At 63.6% G+C, this 23,361-nt stretch overlaps 1 protein-coding gene across 3 annotated transcripts in view; it reads left to right on the top strand.

Moving 5' to 3' along the window:
* The first annotated feature begins 1,392 nt into the window (after window positions 1-1,392).
* Window positions 1,393-23,361, top strand: part of WNT7B (Wnt family member 7B) — a 54,131-nt gene continuing 32,162 nt past the window's right edge. For all 3 annotated transcript variants that reach the window (XM_088837570.1, XM_055394545.2, XM_055394546.2), the window contains exon 1: window positions 1,393-1,853. In XM_088837570.1, coding sequence (XP_088693696.1) covers window positions 1,783-1,853 — 71 coding nt within the window. In that variant the 5' untranslated portion in view covers window positions 1,393-1,782. The remainder of the gene's footprint in view (window positions 1,854-23,361) is intronic.

Genomic DNA, 23,361 nt, shown 5'->3' with positions numbered 1-23,361 from the left:
TGCCTCAGTTTCCCTGCCTGTGAGGCTCTTCAGCGTCCCTCTCATCTGTGAACGCTCCCTGTCTGGCCGCTCCGCTCAGCTGCACCGGCGGCCTCCGATCAGAGGCCGAGGAATGGCCCGCGCCTGGGTGGTGGCAAAGGTTCGGGGGATTTGCAAGGATTAAGAGAGGATCAGGATCAGGGGGTCGCACAGCAGGGTGGGGGGACCGGGGCCCTCAAAGTTGGGGAGGGTAGGCTAGGTGGGTCCCAGGCTGGCTGGAAGCAAGATGCTGCCCCTTCCCGCGCCTGCACTCCCACGGCCACCCCTGCAAGTTTCAGGTCTCTGCTGGTCCTCGGAAACTAAGTACTTCCCAGTATCATCCCTTTGCCCAAGAGGCGTCCAGGTCTGTACACCGGAGCAGGACAGGAGTTTGCCCAGGGCGGTGCTTAGGCAGACGGCCACGGACCGGCCGTCTCCAGACAGAGCTTTGGCCAAAAGCAGGCTGTGTGCCCAGCCGGGTGCCCACTAGCCAGCACTGAGCCAAGTCAGATGCTCTGGTGGGTGAGGCACCACGCTGGTTCTGACCTCACACTCTGGGCACTGCGGAGCAGACCGAGGGGCTCGGAGGTGATGGGGAGAGCAAGCAGGGGGTCCTTGGGGTGGGAGCCTCCCACAGAGCCAAGGACCCGCCCCAGCATCCTCCCACCTGTCTCCACCAAGGTGCTCAGCCAAACGTCTTCCCTAGGAGGTCATGGAGCCAGTCCCTTGCATCTGGCCAGGCCTTCCCGTCTGTCCGTTTCCTGTCCCTGCTCTCAGTAAGCGCCACCGGCAGCGGTCCTGACAGGTGTGGGGATCCGAGGGCTGGAAGAGGGGCTCTGATTGAGGTCCTCAGGGCTGGCAGAAATGCCTGTGCGAAGGGCGTGGTCCTGGGGGACCCCAAGCCGGGTAATTTCTGAGGGGTAGGGGAAACGTGCCCAGAACGGGGATGGGTGTGGGTGGTCTCTCACTCCCTCCCTCCTTCCCTCCCTCCCTCTCTCAAAAAGCCGAGTGGCTACACCGCCCGGTGGGGCCACTCCTGCCGGGCCTCCACCCCCACCCTCGCGGGCGCAGAGGAGCCGCCAGCCCCTCCGCAGGTGTCTCCCCGACGCACCCCCCTCCCCGCGCACCCAACCCCCTTCTTCCCTCCCAGTCTGGGCTCAGCGATCGGAAGGGAGCCGGCCTGGGGAGGGGGTTCCGGGGGAGAGATGCGTTCGTGTGTCACGGGGGAGGGAGGAGAAAAGGGAGGGGAAAGGCCGGGAGCGAGGGAGCGAGCGCGCGGCGAGCGAGGAGGCGGGCGGGAGGCGGGTCCTCCTACCTGGGGCGCGCTCGCTCGCTCGCAGCTCGCTTGCCGGGGCCGCGAGTCACCTGGGGAGGCCGACAAGTGCGGACACATTGGCCGCCGCGGCGCTCGGCGAGGCGCGCACGGCCCCAGGCGGCTGCGCCCAGCGGAGGCAGCGCCCGCCCGCCCGCCGCGCTCCGGCCTGGGCCCCCGCCGGCGCTCCCGGCGCCCCGCGGTCACTCAGCCCGGCTCCGAGGTTGCAGCCCCCGACCCAGGTCACTCCCACAGGCGCACGCGGCGGCGGCGGCGGCCCGGGCTCACCATGGTGGCAGCGCGCGCCCAGTGCCCGCGCGTCGCCGGCCGCCGGAGCCGCAGCGCCGGCTGAGCGCTGTCCACCGAAGCCCCCCGCTCCTGCCCGTCCCTCGCCCGGCCCGCGCGTCCCCTCCGGCCGCCGCGGTCTATGGCGCAGCCCCCCTCCCTGGATCATGCACAGAAACTTTCGCAAGTGGATTTTCTACGTGTTTCTCTGCTTTGGCGTTCTCTACGTGAAGCTCGGGTGAGTAGCCCTGTGGGCAGGGGCGGGCGCCCAGGATGGGAGCAGCCGGTAGGAGCCGCCTCCAGGGGCTCCCCGCGGGGACCGGAGCGGGGGCACGGGCAGCTGTCGGGGATTCCGGGCTGGCCTGTGTGTTGAACCCGCGGCCCGGCCGGGCAGAGACGCCGCTGAGCCCCTTGAGCTGCGGGTACTCGCGAGGGGCGCCCAGTCCAGGGCTGGGGCAGGGAGAGCCGGACGCGCGGGCGGTCAGGCTCGCGGGTAGCGGCGAGCGTGCCCGGCGCGTACTTTCACCTGTTTGGGCTCCAGGCCCCGGGGGTGGGACGCGCCTTCCCTCCCCCGTGCTGCGCTGGGCGCGGAGCCCGGGCCGAGCGCTCGCCGCCCGGAGGGCGCGCCGGGGCGGGGGCGGGGGGCTTCGGGCGGCCGAGGGCCCCGGGCGGGCAGGGGGCGCACCCCCCAGGAGCGAGCGCGCAGGCCTGGGCACCCGCCACGGCACTTCGTCTCTATCCATCACCCGGACGTGTTGAAATTACCTTGACAACTCGTCGGGCTGGCTCGGAACGGGCCGCGCCGGCAGCCGGGCCGCCTCGGGCTCCGTCCGGGCCCCGCCCGCCCCGGGCCCTCGGCCGGGCCCCCTCTCGCCGCGCTCCCCCTCGCGCGGCCCGGCGGGCGGGCGGGCGGGCGCCCGGCGGGCCGCGCTCGCTGCAGTAGCTGCTCCGAGTCGTATTTCCACATTCCTGAAGCCAGCCGAGTCCTTACCTGTTGAGCTGCGATCTCCTTTAGAGAGAATCTGTCTCGGCCTCGCTCGAAGCCGGGGGCGGGGTGGGGGGCGCGCAGGATGCCCGTGACGGGGGTGCGGTGTACCTCCATCGCCCGGACGCGCGCTGCGAACCTACTGTGCGCCGCCAACGGTGGGAAGGCAGGCCGGTCCCGGAGGCGGGCAAAACCAGTGAACAGCCCGGAGGGAGGGCCGGCCGAGCCGCGGCCTCCCAGGCGGAGAGGTCGAAGCAGACCGGAGAGTCATTTCATCCAGCGCCCCTCCGTCCGTCGCCTCCTCTGTCATTTTACAGATGGAGAAACTGAGGCCCGGGGGCCGGTAGGGACGGAAGCCAGTGGTCACAGAGGCAGCCTGGAAGCTCCCTGCCCCAGCCTCAGCTCTGCAGGCCTGGGCGGGCGTGTCTGCGGCTGCTGGTGGCTCTGTTTATTGTGGGTCTGTGTGCAGGCTGTGTCCCTGGGTGTTTGTTTATGGGTGGTGAGCGTGCAGTGCCCTGGGTGTGCTGGGGGTGGGGGCGGGGAGGAGGCACTCTTTTCCGACCCTCCGGGTAGGCAGCCCCTGGGATTGCTCTTCCTGGGCCCCCCACACCCCCACGGGCCCTGCCTTCTGCTGCCTGGCCCTCAGCCCCGGGCCTTGTAGCCTTCTGGTGGCCCTGAAGGTGGGTGCCTTCACTCTTCTCGTTTCAAGGACTGGGAAACGATGGAGCAAGGGAGGCCAAGCCACTGTCCACAAGGGTGAGAGGCTGAGCTGGGACAGGCACCCGGGACCACGTCCCTAACACCCACTCCTCAGCAGGGGTCACCTGAAAGCACCCCTCCCCCAGCGGGAAGGGCTCTGTGAACCCACCGCCACCTCCCCAGTCTGGGACAGTGGAAGGAGCTGAAGGGGGTGCCCTGCCTGGGGTCCCGGAGCTGGGGTCAGGGTCCCCCAACCCCCAGTCCTTCCTGAGCCCCCCTCTCCCCTCTGGCAATGGGACTGAGGCTCTGGCCGCCCTGGACAGGATGGCAGCTGGTGTCCGTGCAGAGAACCCAGGGAGTGAGACCAGTCTGTGCTCTCAGGCACCTGTGCCAACCTCCCTGGGAGTGCGTGAGACAGGCAGTGGCCCCAGCTCTATCTTCTGCCTGCATCAAGGAGCCCTGGAGGGGGAACTCCTCCCCTTGGCATGCCCCTTAATACATACACTCGCCCAGTCCTGGGAGGGGCGAGGAGACCCCATCCCCATACACCCCTGCGGAAGTACATCCAAGAAGCCAGAGAGTCACCCTGGGGCCTGCCCGGGGGGAGGGGGCTCAACCCTGGCCCCCATGGCAGCAATGGTGCCCGCGTTGGAGTGGGACGGGGATGCAGGAGATGGGGAGGGGGCAGCTGGGCCAGAGGTGGCCTAAGGGGCTTGAGGACCTGAAGCCTGGTGCCCAAGGAAAGGTCTGGGGCTCCACCCCTGGCACACCTCACTGGTTGGCTTTGGGTGAGCTCTTTCACCTGCCAGCTCTCCTTCCCTCATCTGAAAATTGGGGTAACACTTGCACTTCCTGTCCAGGGCGCTGGGAAGGTCTGTCCCAGGGGCGGGGCGGGGGGCTTCGCTCCGGGGGTGGAGGAGGTCTCCATCACGTCAAGCCTTTCTTGCTGTTAATAACATCACAGCCACCACAGGCACCAGGGGGCTCCTCCGGGGCCACGAGTCTCAGGAGTGGGGGCTTTAGGGTCACACGAGTTCCAAGTAAACATCTGAGATTGTGTGTATTGGGGGGACTACACCGTGATCACAGCCACCTCCCCCAGCCTGTACCCCCATGTTTATGAATGTTCAGGGGAGCGTCCCTCACCCCCACCTCGACACGTGTGTGTGTGCGCGCACACACACGTTCCCCACAGCCCCGATGACAGTGCAGAGGTGCAGCCCTAGGGAGCCCCTGGGCTGGCAGGAGGGGAGAGCTCAGCCCCTGGAATCCTTTTGCTGATCGCGGCCCCACGAGTAGACATGCCTTGGATTTCAGGCAATTTCAAAACAAATGGCTCTGAAACTGAGCAACTTGTAGGATGCTGCCCTGGAGGAAGCCAAGCCCAGGCTGGACAGAGCCACCTGGGGTCCAGGCACCCTCTGCCCCCTGGAACTGGGGTCGTGAACTCCCAGGAGCGACCTTGCTTCCTGCCCTCCCCCTGCTCTTGGGGTTCAGGAAGGGCCCAGAGGGATGAAGGTCGAGGAGGCGGCCCCCTCCTCCTGGGTGCTGGGGACATGTCTCCCTGCCAGCTGTAGAAGCCAGGAAACCGACCCCCTCCGGGACCACTGGCCCCACTTCACAGGCCTCTCTTTTCTTGTCATTGTCTGTCTTTGCGCCTTAACTCCTACTTAAGGGATCTACACCGCATTGAGAGACATTCAGATGCAGCTCTGGCTTGGCAAACAATAGGAGATGGGACTCAAAGCCATCTTTTTGTTTGGGGCTTAAAAAAAAAAACCACTGGAAGTTCAGAAAAGTGTGTTCTCGTGGGTTGGCTCCACTCCACACCTGTCCCAACCAACCCCTCAGAGGAGGGCAAAAGAGTGAGGTAGAGGAATTCAGGATTGGGGGCTTCTGTGCACTTGTTTGGGGGTGTGTTTCCACTGTCAGGCTCTCCAAAGAGGCTCGGAGTCCGGAGCCTGCAGAGATACCGGTGCGCTGGTGCACAGGTGAGCCCTACCACGCTGGGCCCGGTTGGCCGCGTGCCACCCACAGCCTGTCTCCCCAGACCCAGGGGCGCACGCAGGCAGAGGCGCAGCGAGCACAGTGCATTTGGGCGCACACACCTGCACCCTCGCAGACGCACCCAGGCCGCCGCAGGCGCGCACAGGCACATGCAGGCACGTGCATGCACACAGAGACTCGCACAACACCCCTGAGGAGCGCACGCCCCCGCGCGGTTAGCCCGCCGGGCCTGCCCCTAGGTGCACCCTCCGGAGCGGACCAGAGCGGTGGGGCTCGCCGAAGTCGGTGGGGCAGTTGTCCGAGCCAGGGCGGTTTGGGCAAGCCCTGGAGGCGGCTCCCGCCGCACGCTTCGGTCAGCCTCCCCTTTAAAAAAACCCGCCCGCGGAGGAGGCGGATGTAGGGGTGGCCCGTCCAATGGCAGCTGGGCGCCTCAGGAGACTTGAAGACGTGAGCCTGAGCGAGCGACAGAGCTGGTTCCGACCGATCGACGGACGGAGGGCCGGACGGCGGCCGAGGCGCACCCGCCGCCCGCGGCCCGCGCCCCCACCGGGCCCTCCAGCCTCAGCGCGCGCCGCAGCCCCAGCCCCGGCGAGATGTGAGGCCCTGGAGGCGGGGCACGGGCGACCGCTGAGCCGGGGCCCGCGCGCTTGGGTCCCTAGCGCCCCGTTCCGCCGCCCTGCCTTGGGAAGGGCCGCGGAGACCCCGGCCCCAGCCGGCCCCCGCGCTCTGCCCGCGGGGCCTGCGCGGCCCCGCCGGGAGCGCCGGCCCACCATGCTCCTGCTGTCGCCGCGCCGCGCGCTCCTCTCCGTGTACTGCCCCCAGCTCTTTCTCATCCTGTCCAGCGGCAGCTACCTGTGAGTGCCGCGGGCCGCACGCGGGGCGGGCGGGCGGGCCCCACTCCTGGGCTTCCGGCGGCGGAGCTGGGCTCGCGGGGAACGCCGCGGTGAGGTCCCGGGGCGGGGCGCCGGGTGCCCGGCACGCGCGGGAGCCGGGATACTTTGGGTCTCCGCGGGAGCCGGGATACTTTGGGTCTCCTCGCTGGGCTCAACCGCCAAGGTTTAGGAACTGGGGGGGCGGCTGAGGCAGTGAGAGGTTCTGGCTTTGAGGTCAGAGAAAGGGCGGCCAGCTGGAGGCCTGACGGCGCCGGTAGACCGGCTGCGCGCACTGAGCGCGGGGTCCGGAGGGCGCGCGGGCAGCGCGAAGATCCCCGGCGCGTCCCAGCCAAAGTCCCGGACCAGCAAGGTCCCCCTTCTAGATAAACCCACGCTGCCCGTACGGCCGTGCCACCCTCGAGAGAGCCGAACGCACAAGCCCGCTGCCCCGCGTGCACACTGGCGCACACGTGCACAGCGCGTCCCACCAGACAGCACCCAAGCTGTCCCCCGAGTTTGCCGAGGTTTCGCGCGGCTTCATGCCGCGCCGAGCGGCCGGACCCTCACCAGGGGAGAGGCGGGGCGCGCAGTGCCCGCGCGCGGCCGGCCGAGGTGCGCGCGGCTGTCCCGGGCAAGGCGGCGCGAGGCGAGTGGGCCCGCGTGCGCGTCGAGCCGGGCAGCGCCCGCCTGGCTCGGGGAAGCTCCGGGAAGGGCCCGACCGGGCCCAGGGAGCGGAGGGGCGCGTCGGCGTAGCGGTGGCTTCGCCGGATTCCCTAATGGGACGCATATGCCCTGGCCTCCGATTTAAAAAAGACGTTTGATTTATGGAACCGCCGTTTGGGGGAACTGAAGCTGGATGCTACTGATTAAACCTCAGGGCCAGTGCTGCCTCCCCTCCCCCGCCCCTCCTTTACACGCGGGCCACGTCCGGGGTCGCCTAACGCGGCCGGAGGGGGCAGCCGCTGCCTTCCCGCTCCGTGTGCCACCCCCGCCCCCCGCACGGCCGCAGTCCTAATAAATCGCCGCGCCCCCACCCCCTTTTAATAGAGACGCAGCCAATTTCTCCTCCAGCTCCTAGGAAATTACTATCCTACCAGTTTTCCTTCTATAAATAGTCGCGCATCTTGAAACAAAAGTTCGCAACCGCAGCCAGATGCTGCGAGGCCCGCGGTTTCCCGGGCTGTGGGACATAATTACAAGGTCCCGGCGCAGAGAGCGCTCCAGGCCCGGCGGGCAGCCCCGGCTGGCTGCGGAGGCATCGCCTGGAGCGGGGAGGCGGGCAGGCCGCCCCGGGCAGGGCTCAGAGCCGGGTGGGGACCGCCTGATTGTCGGGGACTCAGGCTAGCAAAGTGCCAGGCTAGAGAGTCCTGCTTCTGGCGTCCTTCCGGGGATAGGGGTGAACTCGGGGAGGTCTTGATATCTCAGGCCCTGGTTCTCAGAGGTGGGAGGTGGAGACGGCTCCTGCTCCCCAGAACCCCCGGCTCCTGTGTCTTAAGCCTTGCTGGAGAATCAGCAGCTACTCTGCTTAACAGATCACTTTCGGGGCCAGCTGGCTGAGGTCTGGCATTGATGGGGTGGTGGTGTCCAGGGATGGGAAACCAGGAGTCCTCCCAGGGTGGTTTGGAGCAAGAAGCTGGGGGGAGGAGGGGGTCTGAGCTCCGTCTCAGGAGCTGATGACAGTGGGGTGCCCAGGCCACAGCTGAGGGGCTCAGGGGCAGGTGGTGGCCAGTGTACCTTCATAGACCTGGAGTTTTCCACTGGGGTTGGCACCCCAGATCCAGGCCTGCAGTGACAACCATCTGTGCCCACAGAGGCTTGCTCCACACACTTCAGAGTGTGCGCTGCCAGCTTTGTTGGCAGAAATTCTCCTCCGGCGACAGCTTTCCGGAACGTTCCTGGGCCAGTGCTGGGGTCTGGGGTGGGTGGTGGTGGGGAGGGCAGTGAGATAGACTCTGCCCCCTGCCCTGCCTTCAGCACCCCCACCCAAGTGGGGTGCTGGTCTTCAGCACCAGTGGGTCGGGGGGTGTGGAAGCAGAAACTAGCCCCAGGGTTCCCAAGAGCTAGGGAGGGCCCCGCATCTCTGGGGTTTCCCCATCTGCAGGCACAGGGCTGACTTGGGTTAGGGTTAGGGGTGGGAGACGCCTCAGTAATGCACACGAAGATGAGTGTGTGAGAAGACGCTTTGGGGTGTCTAGTGCCCTGGCTTAAATGCAGGTGAGGTTACAGGTGAGACACCACAGTGCAACATGCTTCCCTCAGCGTTGAGGGTCAGCGGGAAGGTCAGTGCTGCGAGGTCCGCAGATGCCAGGGGCAGGAGGGGCCCTGGGCGGAGGCGTCTTTCTGCTCCAGAGAACTTTCCAGAAGGCATCCATGGCTGGGATCACAAGCACTGGCGGACAATTGATCCTGCCCCTTTCATCTGGGCTGCTCTCCCAGCTCCCCGTCCCAGGCTGTGGTCCGCGCACAGCGAATCCCAGATGCATGCCTGGGCCGCTGCCACTGATCTGGTCAGACGGGTGTGCTGGCCTGGAAGAGCCCTGAGCCCCTGCTGGACTCTGAGCTCGGCCCGGCCGGCCATCCGGGCAGCTGACGCTCTCCTGTGTCATCAGGACAGGCGCTCTCGGGGCCCGTGGGGGTCTGCAGGGCCTCTGTGAGGGCAGGTGGGAGACCCCAGGCTGAGGGGAGGGCCCGCAGCGCCCAGCCGGCTGGTAGGGGGCCCCAGCCGAGGCCTTGTGCCAGGGTGAGGCTGGCCCGCCATCCCAGGCAGGTCCCTTCCGGCCTCGGCCTCCTGCTCCCAGATGCGGGGGTTGGCTGCAGCGATCCCCCCCAGACCTTCCGGTAGGAGTTTCTCATGGTGACCGCCCGCTCTGGGGAGCCGGGTGAGTCATGGTGACGGGGCAGTTACTCACCGACCACCTGGCTATGGGGGGTGAGGGGCGCTCACCGCTGCCTTGCCAAGCTGGCCTCTTCCCGGGTCTGCCGCTGTGGCTTTACTGGTGGTACCAACCGCAGACCCAGAGGCCCTGTGGGCATGACCCTGGGGGGTGGGAGTTGCTGAATCAGGCCCACTCCCGGGGCATCACCAGCCCAGGCAGGGGCAGAAGGGGGCCACAGGTTCAGGAGGAGCAGCTCGCAGCCGGGGAGACCGTGTCTGTCCAGGTACAGGAGGAACGCTGCTGGGTGGCCTCTGGGCCTTAGTGTGCATGTTGTCGTCCATCGGTCGCTTCGCAGGCTCAGGTCAGGCCCACACGCCCCTGGAATTCAAAAGTACCTGTGGCTCTGGAGAGAGGTGTGCACACAGAGGGTGGGAGCCGGGCATCCCGACGAAATCTCAGCCCCCGAGGGACCCCAGCTCAAGATACACAAATAGAGGTGCTTTGATTGCAGAGAACTTTGAGACACTGTTGACATATCTGTGAGGGTCTGCAGCCACTAGAGGGGGAGCGTGCATTTGGACATGGCTCCTTTGACCCCCTGTGTGTGGGGTAGAGGGTCAGCAGGGGAAGGTGGGTCTCCCACATGCTTCCTCCTGGGGCCGCGTTAGGCCCTGCAGTGGTGTACTGAGGCCCGCAGGAGAAGGGCCCATTTTCTGACTAGGTGTCCCTGTTGGTCCTTATGAGACCAAGGGGCCTGATGGTGACCCAGACACCAGGCTGACAGCTCTCTTATTGCCTGGGTGCATCCCATAACTTCAGCTATGTCCTCTGTAAGTGAAGGGCAGGGGAACATTAACTCAGAGGAGTGTGAGAATTAAACAAGCAGATGCAGGGATGTGCTCAGCTGGGTATCTGGTATATAGTTAGTGCTCAGAAGATGGGGTCATTTGCAGCTATTAGGAGGCTGGCCACCCATGACGGAGGGGAGCCCTGTGGCTGGAGTTGTTCAGGAGAGAGTAATGAACTCTCTAGGGTATCTCGGAAGGCTTCCCGGAGGAGGTGAATGTAGACAGAGTTTTGAGGGATGGATAGGAATTGCCCGGACTAAACAGGAGCATGAGAGAGACTCCCAGAAGAAGGAACAATATTCACTGTCGAACACATTCAGCCTAGGTTTCTCTCCAGGGAGCCTCACAGCATCCTCCTGAAGTGGGAAGGCCAGGGTCCAGTAGAGAGACCCTTTGCTGAGGTCACCCAGGCCCCAGGATGACAGCCCTGCTAGCTCTGGTCCAATAGGGAGAGGAGCCTGGTGGCTCTGGGGCCCCAGGGTGAGCCGCTGCTGGAGGTGCTCTGGAGCAGGGGTGGGGGTGGGGGTCTTGACTGTGGAGAGGCGGACGCCCTGTCAGCTCAGGATCGGGGTACCCAGAGCAGGCTATTCCATGCTGCCTGCGGGCAGCCCCTAACCTCGTGGGGCCCTGCTCCCCCAGGGGCTAATAGCGGGGCTTCAGCTGGCTTTTGAGACTTCCACATTGCAAGGCCCTGGGTCCAGCTCAGATAGGGCTCTGCTCCCCCCACCCCACCTCCCCCAGCAAGGGGACGGGAGCCCGGCGCCCTCCCTTGTCAGATGAAACCCGGGCCCAGGGCTCCGTCAGCCCGATGAAAGGGTCATTGTGTGGCGCGGGCCGCCCGCTGGCCAAGGACAAAACCAGCGTTTGTCCTCCTTTGCTGGCTCGGGGTGGGGGCCTCCCCACGGGCTGACCGGTGGGAGAGGGGGGTGGGCACAGGTGCGTGCGCTCTTCCCCTTCCCCATCTTCCCCGTCTCCCTCACAGAGGAGCCGCTGCACTTGCCCAGGCCCCCTCTCCCAGTCCTGCCTCCCACCTGGGGCAGCCACACCTTCTGGGCTAGCCCTGTGGTTGGCAGGGAGGCAGTGAGCTCTCTGGCCCTGGAGGCATACAAGCAGATGCAGGAGGGAGGTTCAGGGATGCTGGGGAGAGGCCTCACCTGGAAGGAAGCCAGTACTCCTGGTCCTCTCTGCAAGGCAGCCATGTGGCGTGGCCGACCCGCTCCGTGGATGGGCTGCTGAGGCCCCCAGCAGGTCATCTCACAGTCTCAGCAGCAGAGCATCAACCAAGGCTTGGCACCCTGCCCGCCGAAGCCTCGCCCAGCCTTGGGCTGGAGCAGGTGGCCTCTGAGGCTCCTGGGACACCAGAAGGGCTCGGCCTGAGTCTGTGAGCAGAAGAGACTACAATTCTGCAGTGGCCACTGCAGCCACAGACACTAAAGCCTGACAGCTGCCCAGAGCAGGCCCTGCGGGGACTCGGCCCTGCCCAGCAAACAGCTCTCCCGCATCAACAGACAAAGCCCAAGTCAGTAGTCCTGGTGGCCCCAGCCCAGTGACACCTGTGGGCTTTCATCCCTTTCTGGAACCACTTACCAAGGCCACCCCTACTCCTGACCCTTCCCCATGTGCCTCCTGGGTCAGAGGTATTCCTTGTGCTGGAAAGCCCCAGTGCCATGCCCACTGGAGCCGTGAAGGGGCCAAACCCTGGCGGGAGTCTGGGTGGGGGCTGGGTTCACCCTCCCATGGCACCTGGCAGTGTTGCCAAGGCTGCCGAGGGATCCAGAGCCGGGACTTAGGCCCTTAGTGAACCAAGCTGCAAAACAAATGAAAACGCTTTTGAATGGGAATTCCTTCACTACCTGCTCCGTGGGCCCCTGATGGGACCAGGGCTTCGCATTCCGCTTCTGTGGGACCAGGGCTCCTTGGAAAGGCTTACTTTCACATCTGGGGTCTGCTCTGAATCTGTGCCCTCCTGGCCTGCCAGAAAGGGGAACTAGGAAAGGCCACCCACTTGGGAGAAACCCGAGGGTCAGAGCACAGAGTAACTCTCCAGGTCATGCTCAGTGGGGCTAAGCCTAGACTGAAGCTGAATCTGCTTGACTCTTGGCCTTCCCTGGTGGCTCAGCTGGTACAGGACCTGCCTGCCAATGCAGGAGATGCAAGAGACCCTGGTTCAATCACTAGGTTGGGAAGACTCCTTGGAGAAGGAAATGGCAACCCACTCTAGGATTCTTGCCTGGAAAATCCCCATGAACAAAGGAGCCTGGGGGGCTGCAGCCCATGGGATTACAAAGAGCCAGACACGACTGAGCATACACACACATTCTGCCTGACTCTTAGGTTCTGTGCTGCCTCTCAAGGCGTCCTGCTGATGTAGACTTCCTGCCTGCAACAAATTCCCCTGCCTTCTAATTCGCTGCCTATAATCTCACATGGGTGGAGAAACCAACTAACCCAGCTGGTTAGCACTGTCTGCTAACCAGGAATTCTGAGGCTCTGAGTGAGGGCTGCCTCCACATTCAGATTTGGGGCCAACAGGGCCACTTTCCCAGTGGATGCAGGGAGCCAAGAAGGCCTCAGTTTCCTGCCCTGGGTCTCTCCCTGCCTTGGGCCCCAACCTTCCTCCTCTGAGACCAGCTTGAGCAGAGAGGAGGTGGCCCTAGCTTGCCAGCTTGTGACTTCTGTCAGGTCAGCGTGTGTATGGTGCCCTGTGCCATGGACTTGAGGCAGCCTTGTGGGCAACCCTGCCTCTTTCTGGACTTCAGTTTCTCCCTCCAGGTGATGGGCCTAGATGCTCAGGGACCACCCCGCCCCCTCCAGCCCTCCCGCCATCAGCTGGCGGACTCCCAGCATTCCGAGCTCACTCTGCACACCAACAGTGCCCATTCAGCCCCTGTGCCAGGGGAACAAGACTGACTGTGCTGTTGTTCAGTCGCTCAGTTGTGTCCAACCTTTGTGACCCCATGGACTGCAGCACACCAGGTTTCCCTGTCCTTCACTATCGCCTGGAGCTCACTCAAACTCATGTCTGTTGAGTCGGTGATGCCATCCAACCATCTCATCCTCTGTCGTCCCCTTCTCCTCCTGCCCTCAGTCTTTCCCAGCATCAGGGTCTTTTGCAAGGAGTCAGCTCTTTGCATCAGGTGGCCAAAGTATTGAAGCTTCAGCTACAGCATCAGTCCTTCCAGTGAATATTCAGGGTTGATTTCCTTTAGAATGGACTGGTTGGCTCTCCTTGCAGTCCAAGGGAGTCTCAAGAGTCTTCACCACAGTTCAAAAGGATCAGTTCTTCAGTGCTCCACCTTCTTTATGGTCCAACTCTCACATCCATACATGACCACTGGAAAAACCATAGCTTTGACTATACTAGTCATGTGCGCGGCTGTAATTGGGAAGCCCCCTTCCTTCTTCATCACTGGGCCAAGCCCTGTGGTACCCACAGCAGGAGCCCTAATCCATCAACAGTGAAGGTAGACCAGAAGGTGACCTCTGACCTGGGTCCTAGAGAATGTGCTGGAGAGGAGAATGGTGTCTGGCGGCGAGATGACTGGGAGATGGGGCTGGGGGCCTGTGGGGGTGGACGGGGAGGAGGTGGCCCTGGTTAGGGTGGGATGGGGCAGTGGGGGGCAAGGGCTGAGTGGAGGTAGGGCAGGGGGCCCCAGGCCTGGGGAGCCACAGGGCAGGGGTGAGCGGCTTCGTTCCGAGCTAAGGGAAGACCCTGGGTGCAAAGTGGCTGGTGGGGGAAGGGAGGAGGCTGGTCCAGTCTCAGAGGGAGGGGTGCCTGGGGGAGGCGGATCGGCAGGGCTGCTGGGAGGCCAAGTGTGGGAGGGGAGCCCAAGTGTGGGAGGGGAGCCCTGTCAGCACCCAGGCTCCGAGAGTCCAGGCCTGTGGTTGTGGGATTGACCGCTGATCCCCCAGCGCCGAGCACAGCACTCAGTTCTCAGCCAGTTCCCAGTACACACAGGTTGGATGGTTTGATGGTGGCTTGCATGTCTGGGGCCCAGCAAGGCCCACGGACCTGGTCAGGGCCCCCTGCCCAGCGGGGGCAGAGGCCTCCTGGCCCCGGGTATATTGGCACAGGTGGGCCCAGTGGGTCGCCGGGGGGCTGGATGACGGCCAGGCTCCCCAGACTCCCATCTTCCCAGGGTGACTGGCAGGAGAGCCGGGAGCTTCCGGGGGCTGCTGACACGCCCCTCCGGAAGCAGCCAGATCCGTCCCCTCCTTGCGCCCATCCTCCCGGGCCAGTCCTGCATCCCCTGTCCCCGGCTGCCCCGGGTCAGCTCTGCGGCAGGCAAAGCACTGGCTTGGTGGCCCCCACGAACTAGGCCCCGGCCCCGCCCTGGCAGCGTTCTCGCCTGTCAAGGTGCTGCCGTCCCCGGGGAGTGGAGCTTGGGGTCCTGCCTGCCCAGGTTCCCACGGTGACCCTCCTGAGCCTCGGGTCCACGGACTGGGCTGGGATGGCGGTGGCCTGGGGGGTGCCCCAGGTTGTGTGCCCAGGGGTTGGCCGGGCCAGGAGCCCAGGGCTGGCGGTGAAGCTGGTGTCGCGGTACGCCAGACGGCAGGTCATCAGCCTTGGGCTCAGCCATTCCCCTGTTCCCAGGGGTTCAGAGCACACAGGGACGCTAGTTTCATCTCCCAGGGCCCAGGGGACCCCGGGGACAGCGGCCTGGAGATGCCGGCCCAGGGCTGTGTGGTCAGGCAGGGCTTCATTCCCGGCCGCAGCTTCCGGAGGGCTGTGTAAGGGACCGGGGCCTCCTGGCCCCCTCCCCAGCGCCCTCCCCAGCGCCCACCCCTGATCCTTGATTTCCTTCTGTGTGGCTCCAGGAGCAGGCAGGGGCTGAGGGTTGATGTCCCCAGCAGCTGGGGGAGTCCCCCTGGACATCTAGCTTCTGCCCCAGGAGTGGGCATAGGAGGGAAGGCTCTGACTGAACCCCCGGGGCCACCCCATGCGTGTTGCTCAGCCTGGCAACCTCTGGAGACTTCTGGCGGGGGCTGGGGGGCAGGCAGAGGATGGCAGGAGCTGAAGGGTGCTGAAGGGACAGGCGGAGCCTGGGGCTGAGCCGGAAGTGGGGAGAGAGGCTGCAAGCCTGCTCTTGGCTCTGAGACCAAATCCCTGCCAGGTGGCTGGGTGGCTGGGGCCAACGTCCTGCCTCCTCCTTTAACCCGGGGCGGGCGGCAGGAGACAGGCCTGGTGTTCAGGACCCAGGCCACCCAGTTAAGCCCTGGGGAGCCCTGAGCTCGGGGAGGAGTCCTGAGGGGGCTGGCCCCAGGAAGCTGGTCAGGGCAGGTGTTCAGGTCATTACAGCCAGGCGGCCAGGGTTGGAGCAGGTGGTAGAGGGGCTGCTCCTGGGAGGTCCTTGGCTGGGGAAGCCCCGGTGGCCCAGGACTCATTGGAGGGAGCAGTCTAGAACAGAGGACTGCTTTAAAGAGACGGGGGTGGCGAAGGCGCTATGCAGGGGCGCTGGCCCAGAGGGGATGCCCAGCTTTGGGGAGAGCAGAGGGCGGACCGTGGAGCGCAGGAGAGCCTGGGTGGGTGGGGCTCACTGAGTCTCATGCTCACTTGGAGATGCCGAGTGGCCAAGGCAGGCCCCCGCCCGCACCTGCTCCTGGAAGAGGGACCCTCTGGGATGCAGGCCTGAGGCTCAGTGCCCGGGGTGGGGACTGGTCCTCACTGTCTGCCCAGAGGGGACAGCTTGTTGCCCACTGTCTGACGGAAGCGTGCCCCCCACACCTGCTGATCAGACCGTGTCCAGGGTGATCAGGAAGGCCATGGCGCTGGCCAAGCCACTAGGCGCCCAGACTCCCAGCCTGGCCACAGGCCTACGGGGACTGCCAGCTTCCTCCCACCTGTTTCGCCCACCTGTCCGTCCATCCGTCTGTCCTGAGGTTTCAGACTGCATCCTGGTCACCCAGGCCTGCAGGCGCCCCCGCGTCCAACAGGTCTGGGGCATCAGGACTGAGGCTGAGCCCCGGGCTGCTCGGGCCTCAGCTTGCCGTGGGGCCTCAGGTGCCTGGGCCCCTCTAGGTATCAGAATCCCCACCCGCACCTCGGGGAGTGAGGAGAAGGGTCAGGGCTCAGGCCTGGGGAAGGTCTGGGCACAGCAGAGGGTTCAGGAAGTGTGGCCGTGGCCTGGGCAGGTAGGAGCCGCTGAATACAGCCCCTAAGACCTCCTCAGGAGCCTGGCATCGATGTGCCCATGTTGGGCAGAGGAAGGGAGAATGGAGGAGAGACCCAGGTGGTCTTCTTGGAGAACAGAGCATCAAGCTGGGCCCTTGAATCTTGCCTGGCTGCTGGAGGAGACAGGGTGGCCTGGGAGGGGAAACTGGCACAGTGTGGCCAGAACCCAGGAGTGTCATGAAGGGCCTACGTGCCCTGCAGAGGTCGGGACGTTTCTGAGGTCGGAGGTCAATGTCCTGAGTGACTGGGTGAGGTTCGGACTTCACAGATTCGGCTGACATGGGTGCTGAATGGATCCTCCAGCTATCCGGGCCAGGGAGGGCCTGGGAGAGCACGGTGAGTGCGTGTCCGCCTCTGGTGGCCGCAGCTGCTGCCCAGGACCCCCTGCCCGCCGCCTGCTCTCTCTCAGGCCGCCCGGTTTCTCTCCAGGGTGGGGTCCCCAGATGCCAAGCCAGGAATGCCAGTTATGTGGGGAGGGCGGAGGGCAGCCGCCCGCCGGGGGCGCGAGGGAGTGGGTGGACGCTGCGCTCTCTTCCCCGGGAACACCGCGGGCAGCGAGCTCAGCGGGGCAGTGGCCTGGAAAGACTGCAGCCCGCGGACCCAGGCGCAGACAGCCAGCCCGCAGGAGACCCCTCCCACGAGCGGGGGCCATTTCCCACAGGGGACGGATGGGTAAACTGAGGCTCCCAGGGGCCAGTGAGAGTCAGGGGCTGAGCCGAACCCAAACACAGGAGAAGACTCTAGGATCCAGCTGCAGGTACCTAGGTGGTCGCCCAGATGGGACACTGAGGCCTGGGCGTGGTGGGGGGGCCATCGGGGACCCCTCCTCCCTTCTGGTGCAGACCCTTTGACTGGGCAGGCAAGGGGATGCCTCAGATGACCTGGCAGACTTCAGTAAAGCCAGCCCTCTGCGCATCCCCCCTCCCCCCCAGCACTGTCCCCGGGGGTTAAAGCACTTCCTGACCCAGCAGAGGAAGAAGCAGTTTGCTAGCAGAGGGCTGACTGGGCCTTACTCTCGGAGGAGAAAACTGAGTCTCAGAAGAGTAGCCTTGGCGTGGCCTTCCCGAGGTCTGGGGACGTCCCCGAGTCACATGCCTCCCCTCAAGCTGGCCTAGAACCCCAGTCGGGGAAGGAGATGAGCAGGTTCAAGGCAGATTCGAGAGTGGGGGCAGGTGGCCTGTGTGCCCCTGGGCCTTTGCACTGGCTGCACCAGCCTCCCAGCCTGCTATTCCGTTCTCTCCTGATCCATCCGACCAAGGAAGGCTGTGGGGACCCTGCTGGTGCCGAGCCCTGGGGCTGTGATGGGGGTCCAGGGGGTCTGCAGAGTGGCCCCTGACTCGGAAGACGTTCTTGTCCACGTTTGACAAGCAGGAGCCCTGAGGCCACCATGCACCCCTTACCCTGACTCTGCCCCTCGGGGCCCTGCTGGGCTCCAGAACTGAGACACTATTCTGGCCCATCTGTGGCTGGCTGCCTGAGGGGGAGGCTGGTGGGGACGCAGCCGGGGGTGGGCATGGGGGCCAGGTGCCTCCCTTCCAGGTACTTGCCCAGTTACTTCCTGGACAAGTGAACCCAGGCTCGCCTCCCTGGCTGATCGCAGATAATTAGAACATTCTTCAAATATTTTGCCGGAGGATGCCCGAGAAGGAAGAGTTACAAAGCGCCCCAGGCCAGGAGCGTGGGCTGGAGGAGCTCTGGGCCTCTGGGCCTCCCAGGGCCAGGCCAGGGTTGGGGGCCTGGAAGGAGGCAGGATCTGGTTCGGCTCAGCCAGCCTGTCCCTGCCTCCCAGGGAGCTGGGGGCAGGGCTGGAGTGGGGAGGGGGGTCATGTCCAAGGTCTGGCTGGGTGCCAGGCAATGTTGGGGACCCCCCCCCGCTCAGCTGGTGGTGGTGGATAGACCCTGCCCTACATGGCCTCAGGGAAAGCCGGAGGGGTCAAGCTTAGAGTCTGGCTCTCTTGGGGGTCCGGGAGGGAAGGCCTCTCGGAGGAGGGTCTCTGAGGTGGGGAGGTCAGTAGGTCTGGGAGAAGGATGGGGGCTGTTGAAGGTACAGAGGCAGAACACAGAGCTAGTGACCCGAGTGATAAGGGGTGTGGCAGCCTCATGATTGACAGCACCCAGGGCCAATGAGGAGCAGCCCAACGCTGGGCTCAGGCCTTGAAGCCACGCCCAGCTGGTGCTGGGGCGGGGCAGAGGGGCAGGCCTGAGCTGGGGTGGGCATCCCCAGAGGGAGGAGGGGGCCGGCTGGCTGGTGGCCTGCGGGGAAACCCTTTCTTTACTGCTCACCTCCCCAAGACAGGTACATGCTTCCTCCCCAGGGGGATGACAGAGGTCAGAGGTCCCCCGGTCACTCCCCGCTCCTGGCTCAGTGGTTCTGGGAGGGATCTGGGGTGTGGAGGCCCAGCTGGGCTCAGTCATGAGATCTGAGTTCTGGAAAGTCCTTAGCTCCCAGACCCCATGGAGTGCTGCCCCAGTCCTGGGCTCAGGGGCGTTCCCAGATCCTTTGGTGGGTTCAGGGCATCCTTAACCCCCAGCCCCGGGGTGGGGAGGTGGGCTGCATCAGGGCCGGGACTCTGTCCCATGACGGGAGAGCTGGGGGTCCCTGCTGCAGCGGGTGTTTGCCCTCTGTGGGGGCATCTTTGTCCCGGGCTGGGGCTCGCGGGGTCGGTCATCAGGGAATTTGTAGGCGAAGCAGCATGCCGAGGTGGAGGTGCCTGGCCCAGCGGCCGCATCCGTGGCCGTCTCCTTAAGGGCCTGTGGACGGATCAGATGGCTCGAGGCTTCCTCTGGGCCTGAGAGGCTGTTCCGTCATGTGGGCTGGGCTGGCAGTGACACCATCTCTGTCTGGCTCTTTCAGCAGGAAGACAGGGAGGGCACGTTGGGGTGGCCTCCCCCCATAATCACGGCGCCCTGCCCACCTCCGGGGCTTGCAGTGCTAGACCTCACGTGGAGGCGGTCATTCACTCACCAGTGTGTCGTGGCAAGGTTCTTGTTGTTGAGTCCCTAAGTCAGTCGTGTCTGACTCTGCAACCCCATGGATGGCAGCACGCCAGACTTCCTTGCCCTTCACTGTCACAAGCTGCTTTCTATGGACCTGGAAGTGTTGAAGAGAAGATGGGGTTCGCCTGGGGCCCCCGCCCTGCCGAGGGTATGTCAGCGGCAGCGTCCTGCTCTCTGTGTGGGGGGTGGGGTCCCTGTCCTTGGGAGGCCCCAGCGGATGTCCCCACTCATCCTGCTCACTCGCAGGTCCATCCAGCATCCACGGGGACCCCTGAGGCTGGACAGGGCCTGATGGGCAGGGCAGAGATCACTGTGTGGAGTGAGTCAATTAGGGGGGGTTGTAGCGGCATGGGGAGGGCCTGGGACTCGAGCCCTGCTCCCAACCTGGCACAAGTTTGGGGGCCTCCTTTAGTAGCCCCCCAGGGAGGCCCCCAATGCAGCCCCTGGGGACCAATGAGGGAGGATGGTTCTCCAACTGTCTTTGAGGGTCAAGGACGAGGCAGTGAGGTACCGACCACCTGGGACCAGGCTCCTTCCCTCCCTCCCTCCTTCCCTGAGCTCCTGGGCAGGTGGTTGGACCTTCTGGACCTTTCAGTACTAATTCTGAGAAATAACAACAACAGCTATTACTATTATTGTTATAACATTCACCTCCTCACTACTCAGGGGATTCTGAGCTGACTCCAGCACACAGCAGGCGCTCATGCCACCTTGAGTCCAACAGCGTGAAGGATTTAGGCTAGACTACTAGCCGCTGGGGCGGGTTTGGAGGGTGTTTGCTCCTGAATGCAGTAGGGTCATCCTACACAGGGATGGGGAAGGACAGGATGGTTCTAGTCCTGAGCACTGGGGAGACTCTGGCTCCCCCAAGTTGACCCTCTTGGGTCCTCAGCATCCCTGAGGTTGTTTCACAAGGGCGCTGGAAGAGCCCCAAGGCTGTACCATGGCAGGAGAGGGGCTTGGCCTCGACAGCAGTCTTAGTGGGGCAGCGCTGGGAGGAGGCTGCCCGTCAGGGCCCGCTCCGGCTTCTCTGGGCAGAGGACAGCTAGCAGCTGGGCAGCTCTGCCTCCGGTCCCAGTGCTGGCCAGGCGCAGGCCAAGAGCAACAGGCCCTGCCTAGTGCAGTCCCCCTCCCCCACGAAGGGCTCCCTCTACCGCCAGGGCCCTCAGGGTCCCTGGGCCCACCTTCCTTACTGCCCTGGGAGCTGCTGGTGGAGCCTGCCTCCCTACTCAGGGTTCCCAGAGGACCAGGACCCCGTGGGCACAGGCTGGCCACATCAGTGGACAGAGTCTAGGCAGAGGCAGAGGGTGGTAGGCAGGCAGGTGGGCAGGCAGGGGCCAGCCCTGAGCAGAGCCAGGCTGGGGGTGCCCTTTATCCCGGGGCCTCTGAGCCTGGATTTGGGCGGTGTTGTGACCCAGCCCAGCTCCGCCTGCAGAGGGGGCCAGTTCACAGCTGCCCCCATGAGCCTGTGCTGCAGGAGGGGTAAGCAGCCTTCAGGCCCACAGGAATCATCTCTAAGATTCACGTTTTTAAAACATACTTTATTTCTTTACTTGGCCGTGTTGTGGTATTAGTTGTGCCATGCGGGATCTTTCGTTGTGAAACAGACTCTTTAGCTGTGGCCCGAGCGCCTAGTTGCTCCGCAGCATGTGGGATCTTAGTTCCCCGAGGGGATCGAGCCTGTGCCCCCTGCATCTCAAGGCAGATTCTTAACCACTGGACCACCAGGGATGTCCTCTAATATTCACATTTTATTTCTTAAGGGTGTTTTTTTTTAATTTTAGTTTTTGCAAGAAAACTTGGGTTTTTCCTTCTGGCCTTGTTCTGCCAGCCCAGTAGAGTCTTGCACAGTAAGACCCCTACATACGAAGGAGTTGCTTTGAGAGTGTGTTCGTAAGTCCGCAAAGTTGGCCCAGGTGCCCAGCTAACACAACCGGCTGTGTAGTGCTGTACTGCAATAGGTTTATGATACTTTCCGCATAAACCATATGAACATAAAAAACAAACCCCCAAATAAAGAAAGACAGTTTTAATCTTACAGTACAGACTGTAGCCTGGTGGTCTACAGTTTCTGAGGTCGCCGAGGGTCAGACACGACTGAGCGGCTAACACTTTCACAGTACCTTGAAAAGTACAGCAGTACAGTACAGCAGTTGGCATCCGGGGGCTGGAGGTACGTTTGTATTTTTGAAAGTTCGCGTGAAGGTTTGTACGTAGGAGACTCGCTGTACTGCAACAGTTTACTTTTTTATTGAAGTGTAGCTTACATAAGACCCAGAAATCTCAAATGGACAGTGTGATGCGCGTCTACATACACGGGCCCCCTTGTAGCCACTGCCCAGCACGGGACAGAGAACATCCTAGCCCCCAGGAGGCCCCCGTGTACCCCCTCCCCGCACTCAGCACCCCCCACCCGAGGGTAGCTCTCCCCTGACTTCTGGCTTGATGCTGCGTGTTACCCGGCCTGGGGCTTCTGCCGTGTAGCGCCTTTTGTGTCGTCCCGTCTTTCACGCAGCGTGGCGTCTGAGAGAGTCACCCGTGTAAGTGGTCTTGTCCTGCGGGGTGAATATGCCGTAATTTGCCTGTTATCCCCCTGGTGATAGTGGGTAGTGGTTCTCAGTTTGAGCTGGAGACCTGAGTGCATGTCCTTCGCAGACATAAGTGCTTAGTTTTCTTGGGTGTATAGACCCCAGAGTGGAATTGCTGGGTCAGAGGGGTGAGCTGGTCCAGGAATGAACCCCTTGATGGGTGGTGCAGTGGCCGATGTGGCACCCATTGGCTGCAGAACTGCTGGTTTAAGCTTTGGTCCTCTGAGAGACACAGCTGTCTCTCCCTGTCCGCACAAAGGGGCTGGACCCTGGAGGTTCAATGAAAAGGGTCAGTGACGGGTGCAATCTCAGGCTGTGAGGGTTGGTTACTAATGGCTAACACTGATAACCTCTCCCCACAGGTCAGCTACAAAGCGCCATGTTCTTCAACTCATGCACCCCTCCGGACAGTTCTGTGATGTACCAATGCAGTTATTATTCCCACTTTACAGATGCGGAAACTGAGGCCCAGCGAGGTTAAGAAACTTGCCTGAGGTCTCAGAGCTGGAAACCCTCATCCTGTAGGTGGTCCCACCCACTTGGACCTCTCTGGCAGGTGAAAGATCTCCCAGTTGCTCAGGGGCAGCCGCCTCCTGTGTCAGTGCTGGTCCCAGCACCCTCTGGTCTGAGACCAGGTAGCCCTGTCCACAGCCCACAGTGAAGGGGTGAGGGTTTCCTGCCTGCAGCGCCCGAACCCTCCTCCTCCAAACTCCCCCCACCATCCCGTGGGACTGGCCCCGGCCGGGGTTTGTCCACTCCCTCTGGCATTGGCCTGTGTCCTGAGGCCCCCGGATAGCGGAGGGGATGAGCCCGGAGCAAAATTTTCCATGGAAAACGTCAACAACTGAAACACAAGTGCCCCGCCCTGCCTCTCTGTGCTCGGGGCCCCACAGAGCTGCCCTGCCAGCCTCTCCCGGGGCACCTGGGCGGGCAGCCTCCCGGAGGGTGAGAGCCACCCCACCCCCGGTGGGGCATCTCGCTTGCTAAGAGTCCCCTTAGCCTGTCCAGTACCCGCAAACTGCCAGTTACCCCAGCATGCTGCCTGCGTCCACCCTCCTGTCTCCTGCAGGGCGCCAGTTATTTAGCGATTGTGCATCTCTTCCCCTTTCCCACTTGGATGGTTTGGTTTCCTAACTCCGTGCCCTCTCACATCTGCAGCTCCCCCTCTTCCAGGCAGAAGGAACGGTCCTGGGATGTGGGGGGCCAGGCCTGCTCAAGAAGTCAATGGCGGGAGGGGGATGGACAGGGCGCTAGGACTGCTTGCCAGACCTTGCAGGCCAGCCACGGAAGCTGCCCAGAAACCTCGATGAACTAACAAGTGACCTGGAAGATTCATTTCATTTTATGTATCTGCTTATTTACGTATGGCCTTCCCTGGTGGCTCAGAGGTAAAAGAGTCTGCCTGCAGGCTCAGAGGTTAAAGAGTCTGCCTGCAATGCAGGAGACCTGGGTTCGATCCCTGGGTCAGGAAGATCCCCTGGAGAAGGAAATGGCAACCCACTCCAGTATTCTTGCCTGGAGAATCTCATGGATGGAGGAGCCTGGTGGGCTACAGTCCACGGGGTCACAAAGGGTCGGACACGACTGAGAGGCTTCACTTTATTTATGTATGGCCACACTGTGTGCCATGCAGGATCTTGGTACCCTGACTGGGAATTGAACCCGAGGCCCCTGCCGTGGAAGTGCAGAGTCTTAACCACTG

Source organism: Moschus berezovskii, chromosome 6, assembly GCF_049115385.1.
Source record: "Moschus berezovskii isolate FMDL1 chromosome 6, NW_MosBer_1.0, whole genome shotgun sequence".
NCBI lineage: Eukaryota > Metazoa > Chordata > Mammalia > Artiodactyla > Moschidae > Moschus > Moschus berezovskii.
Note: the sequence above shows the minus strand (reverse complement) of the source record. Positions and strands in the feature narration are given on the sequence as shown.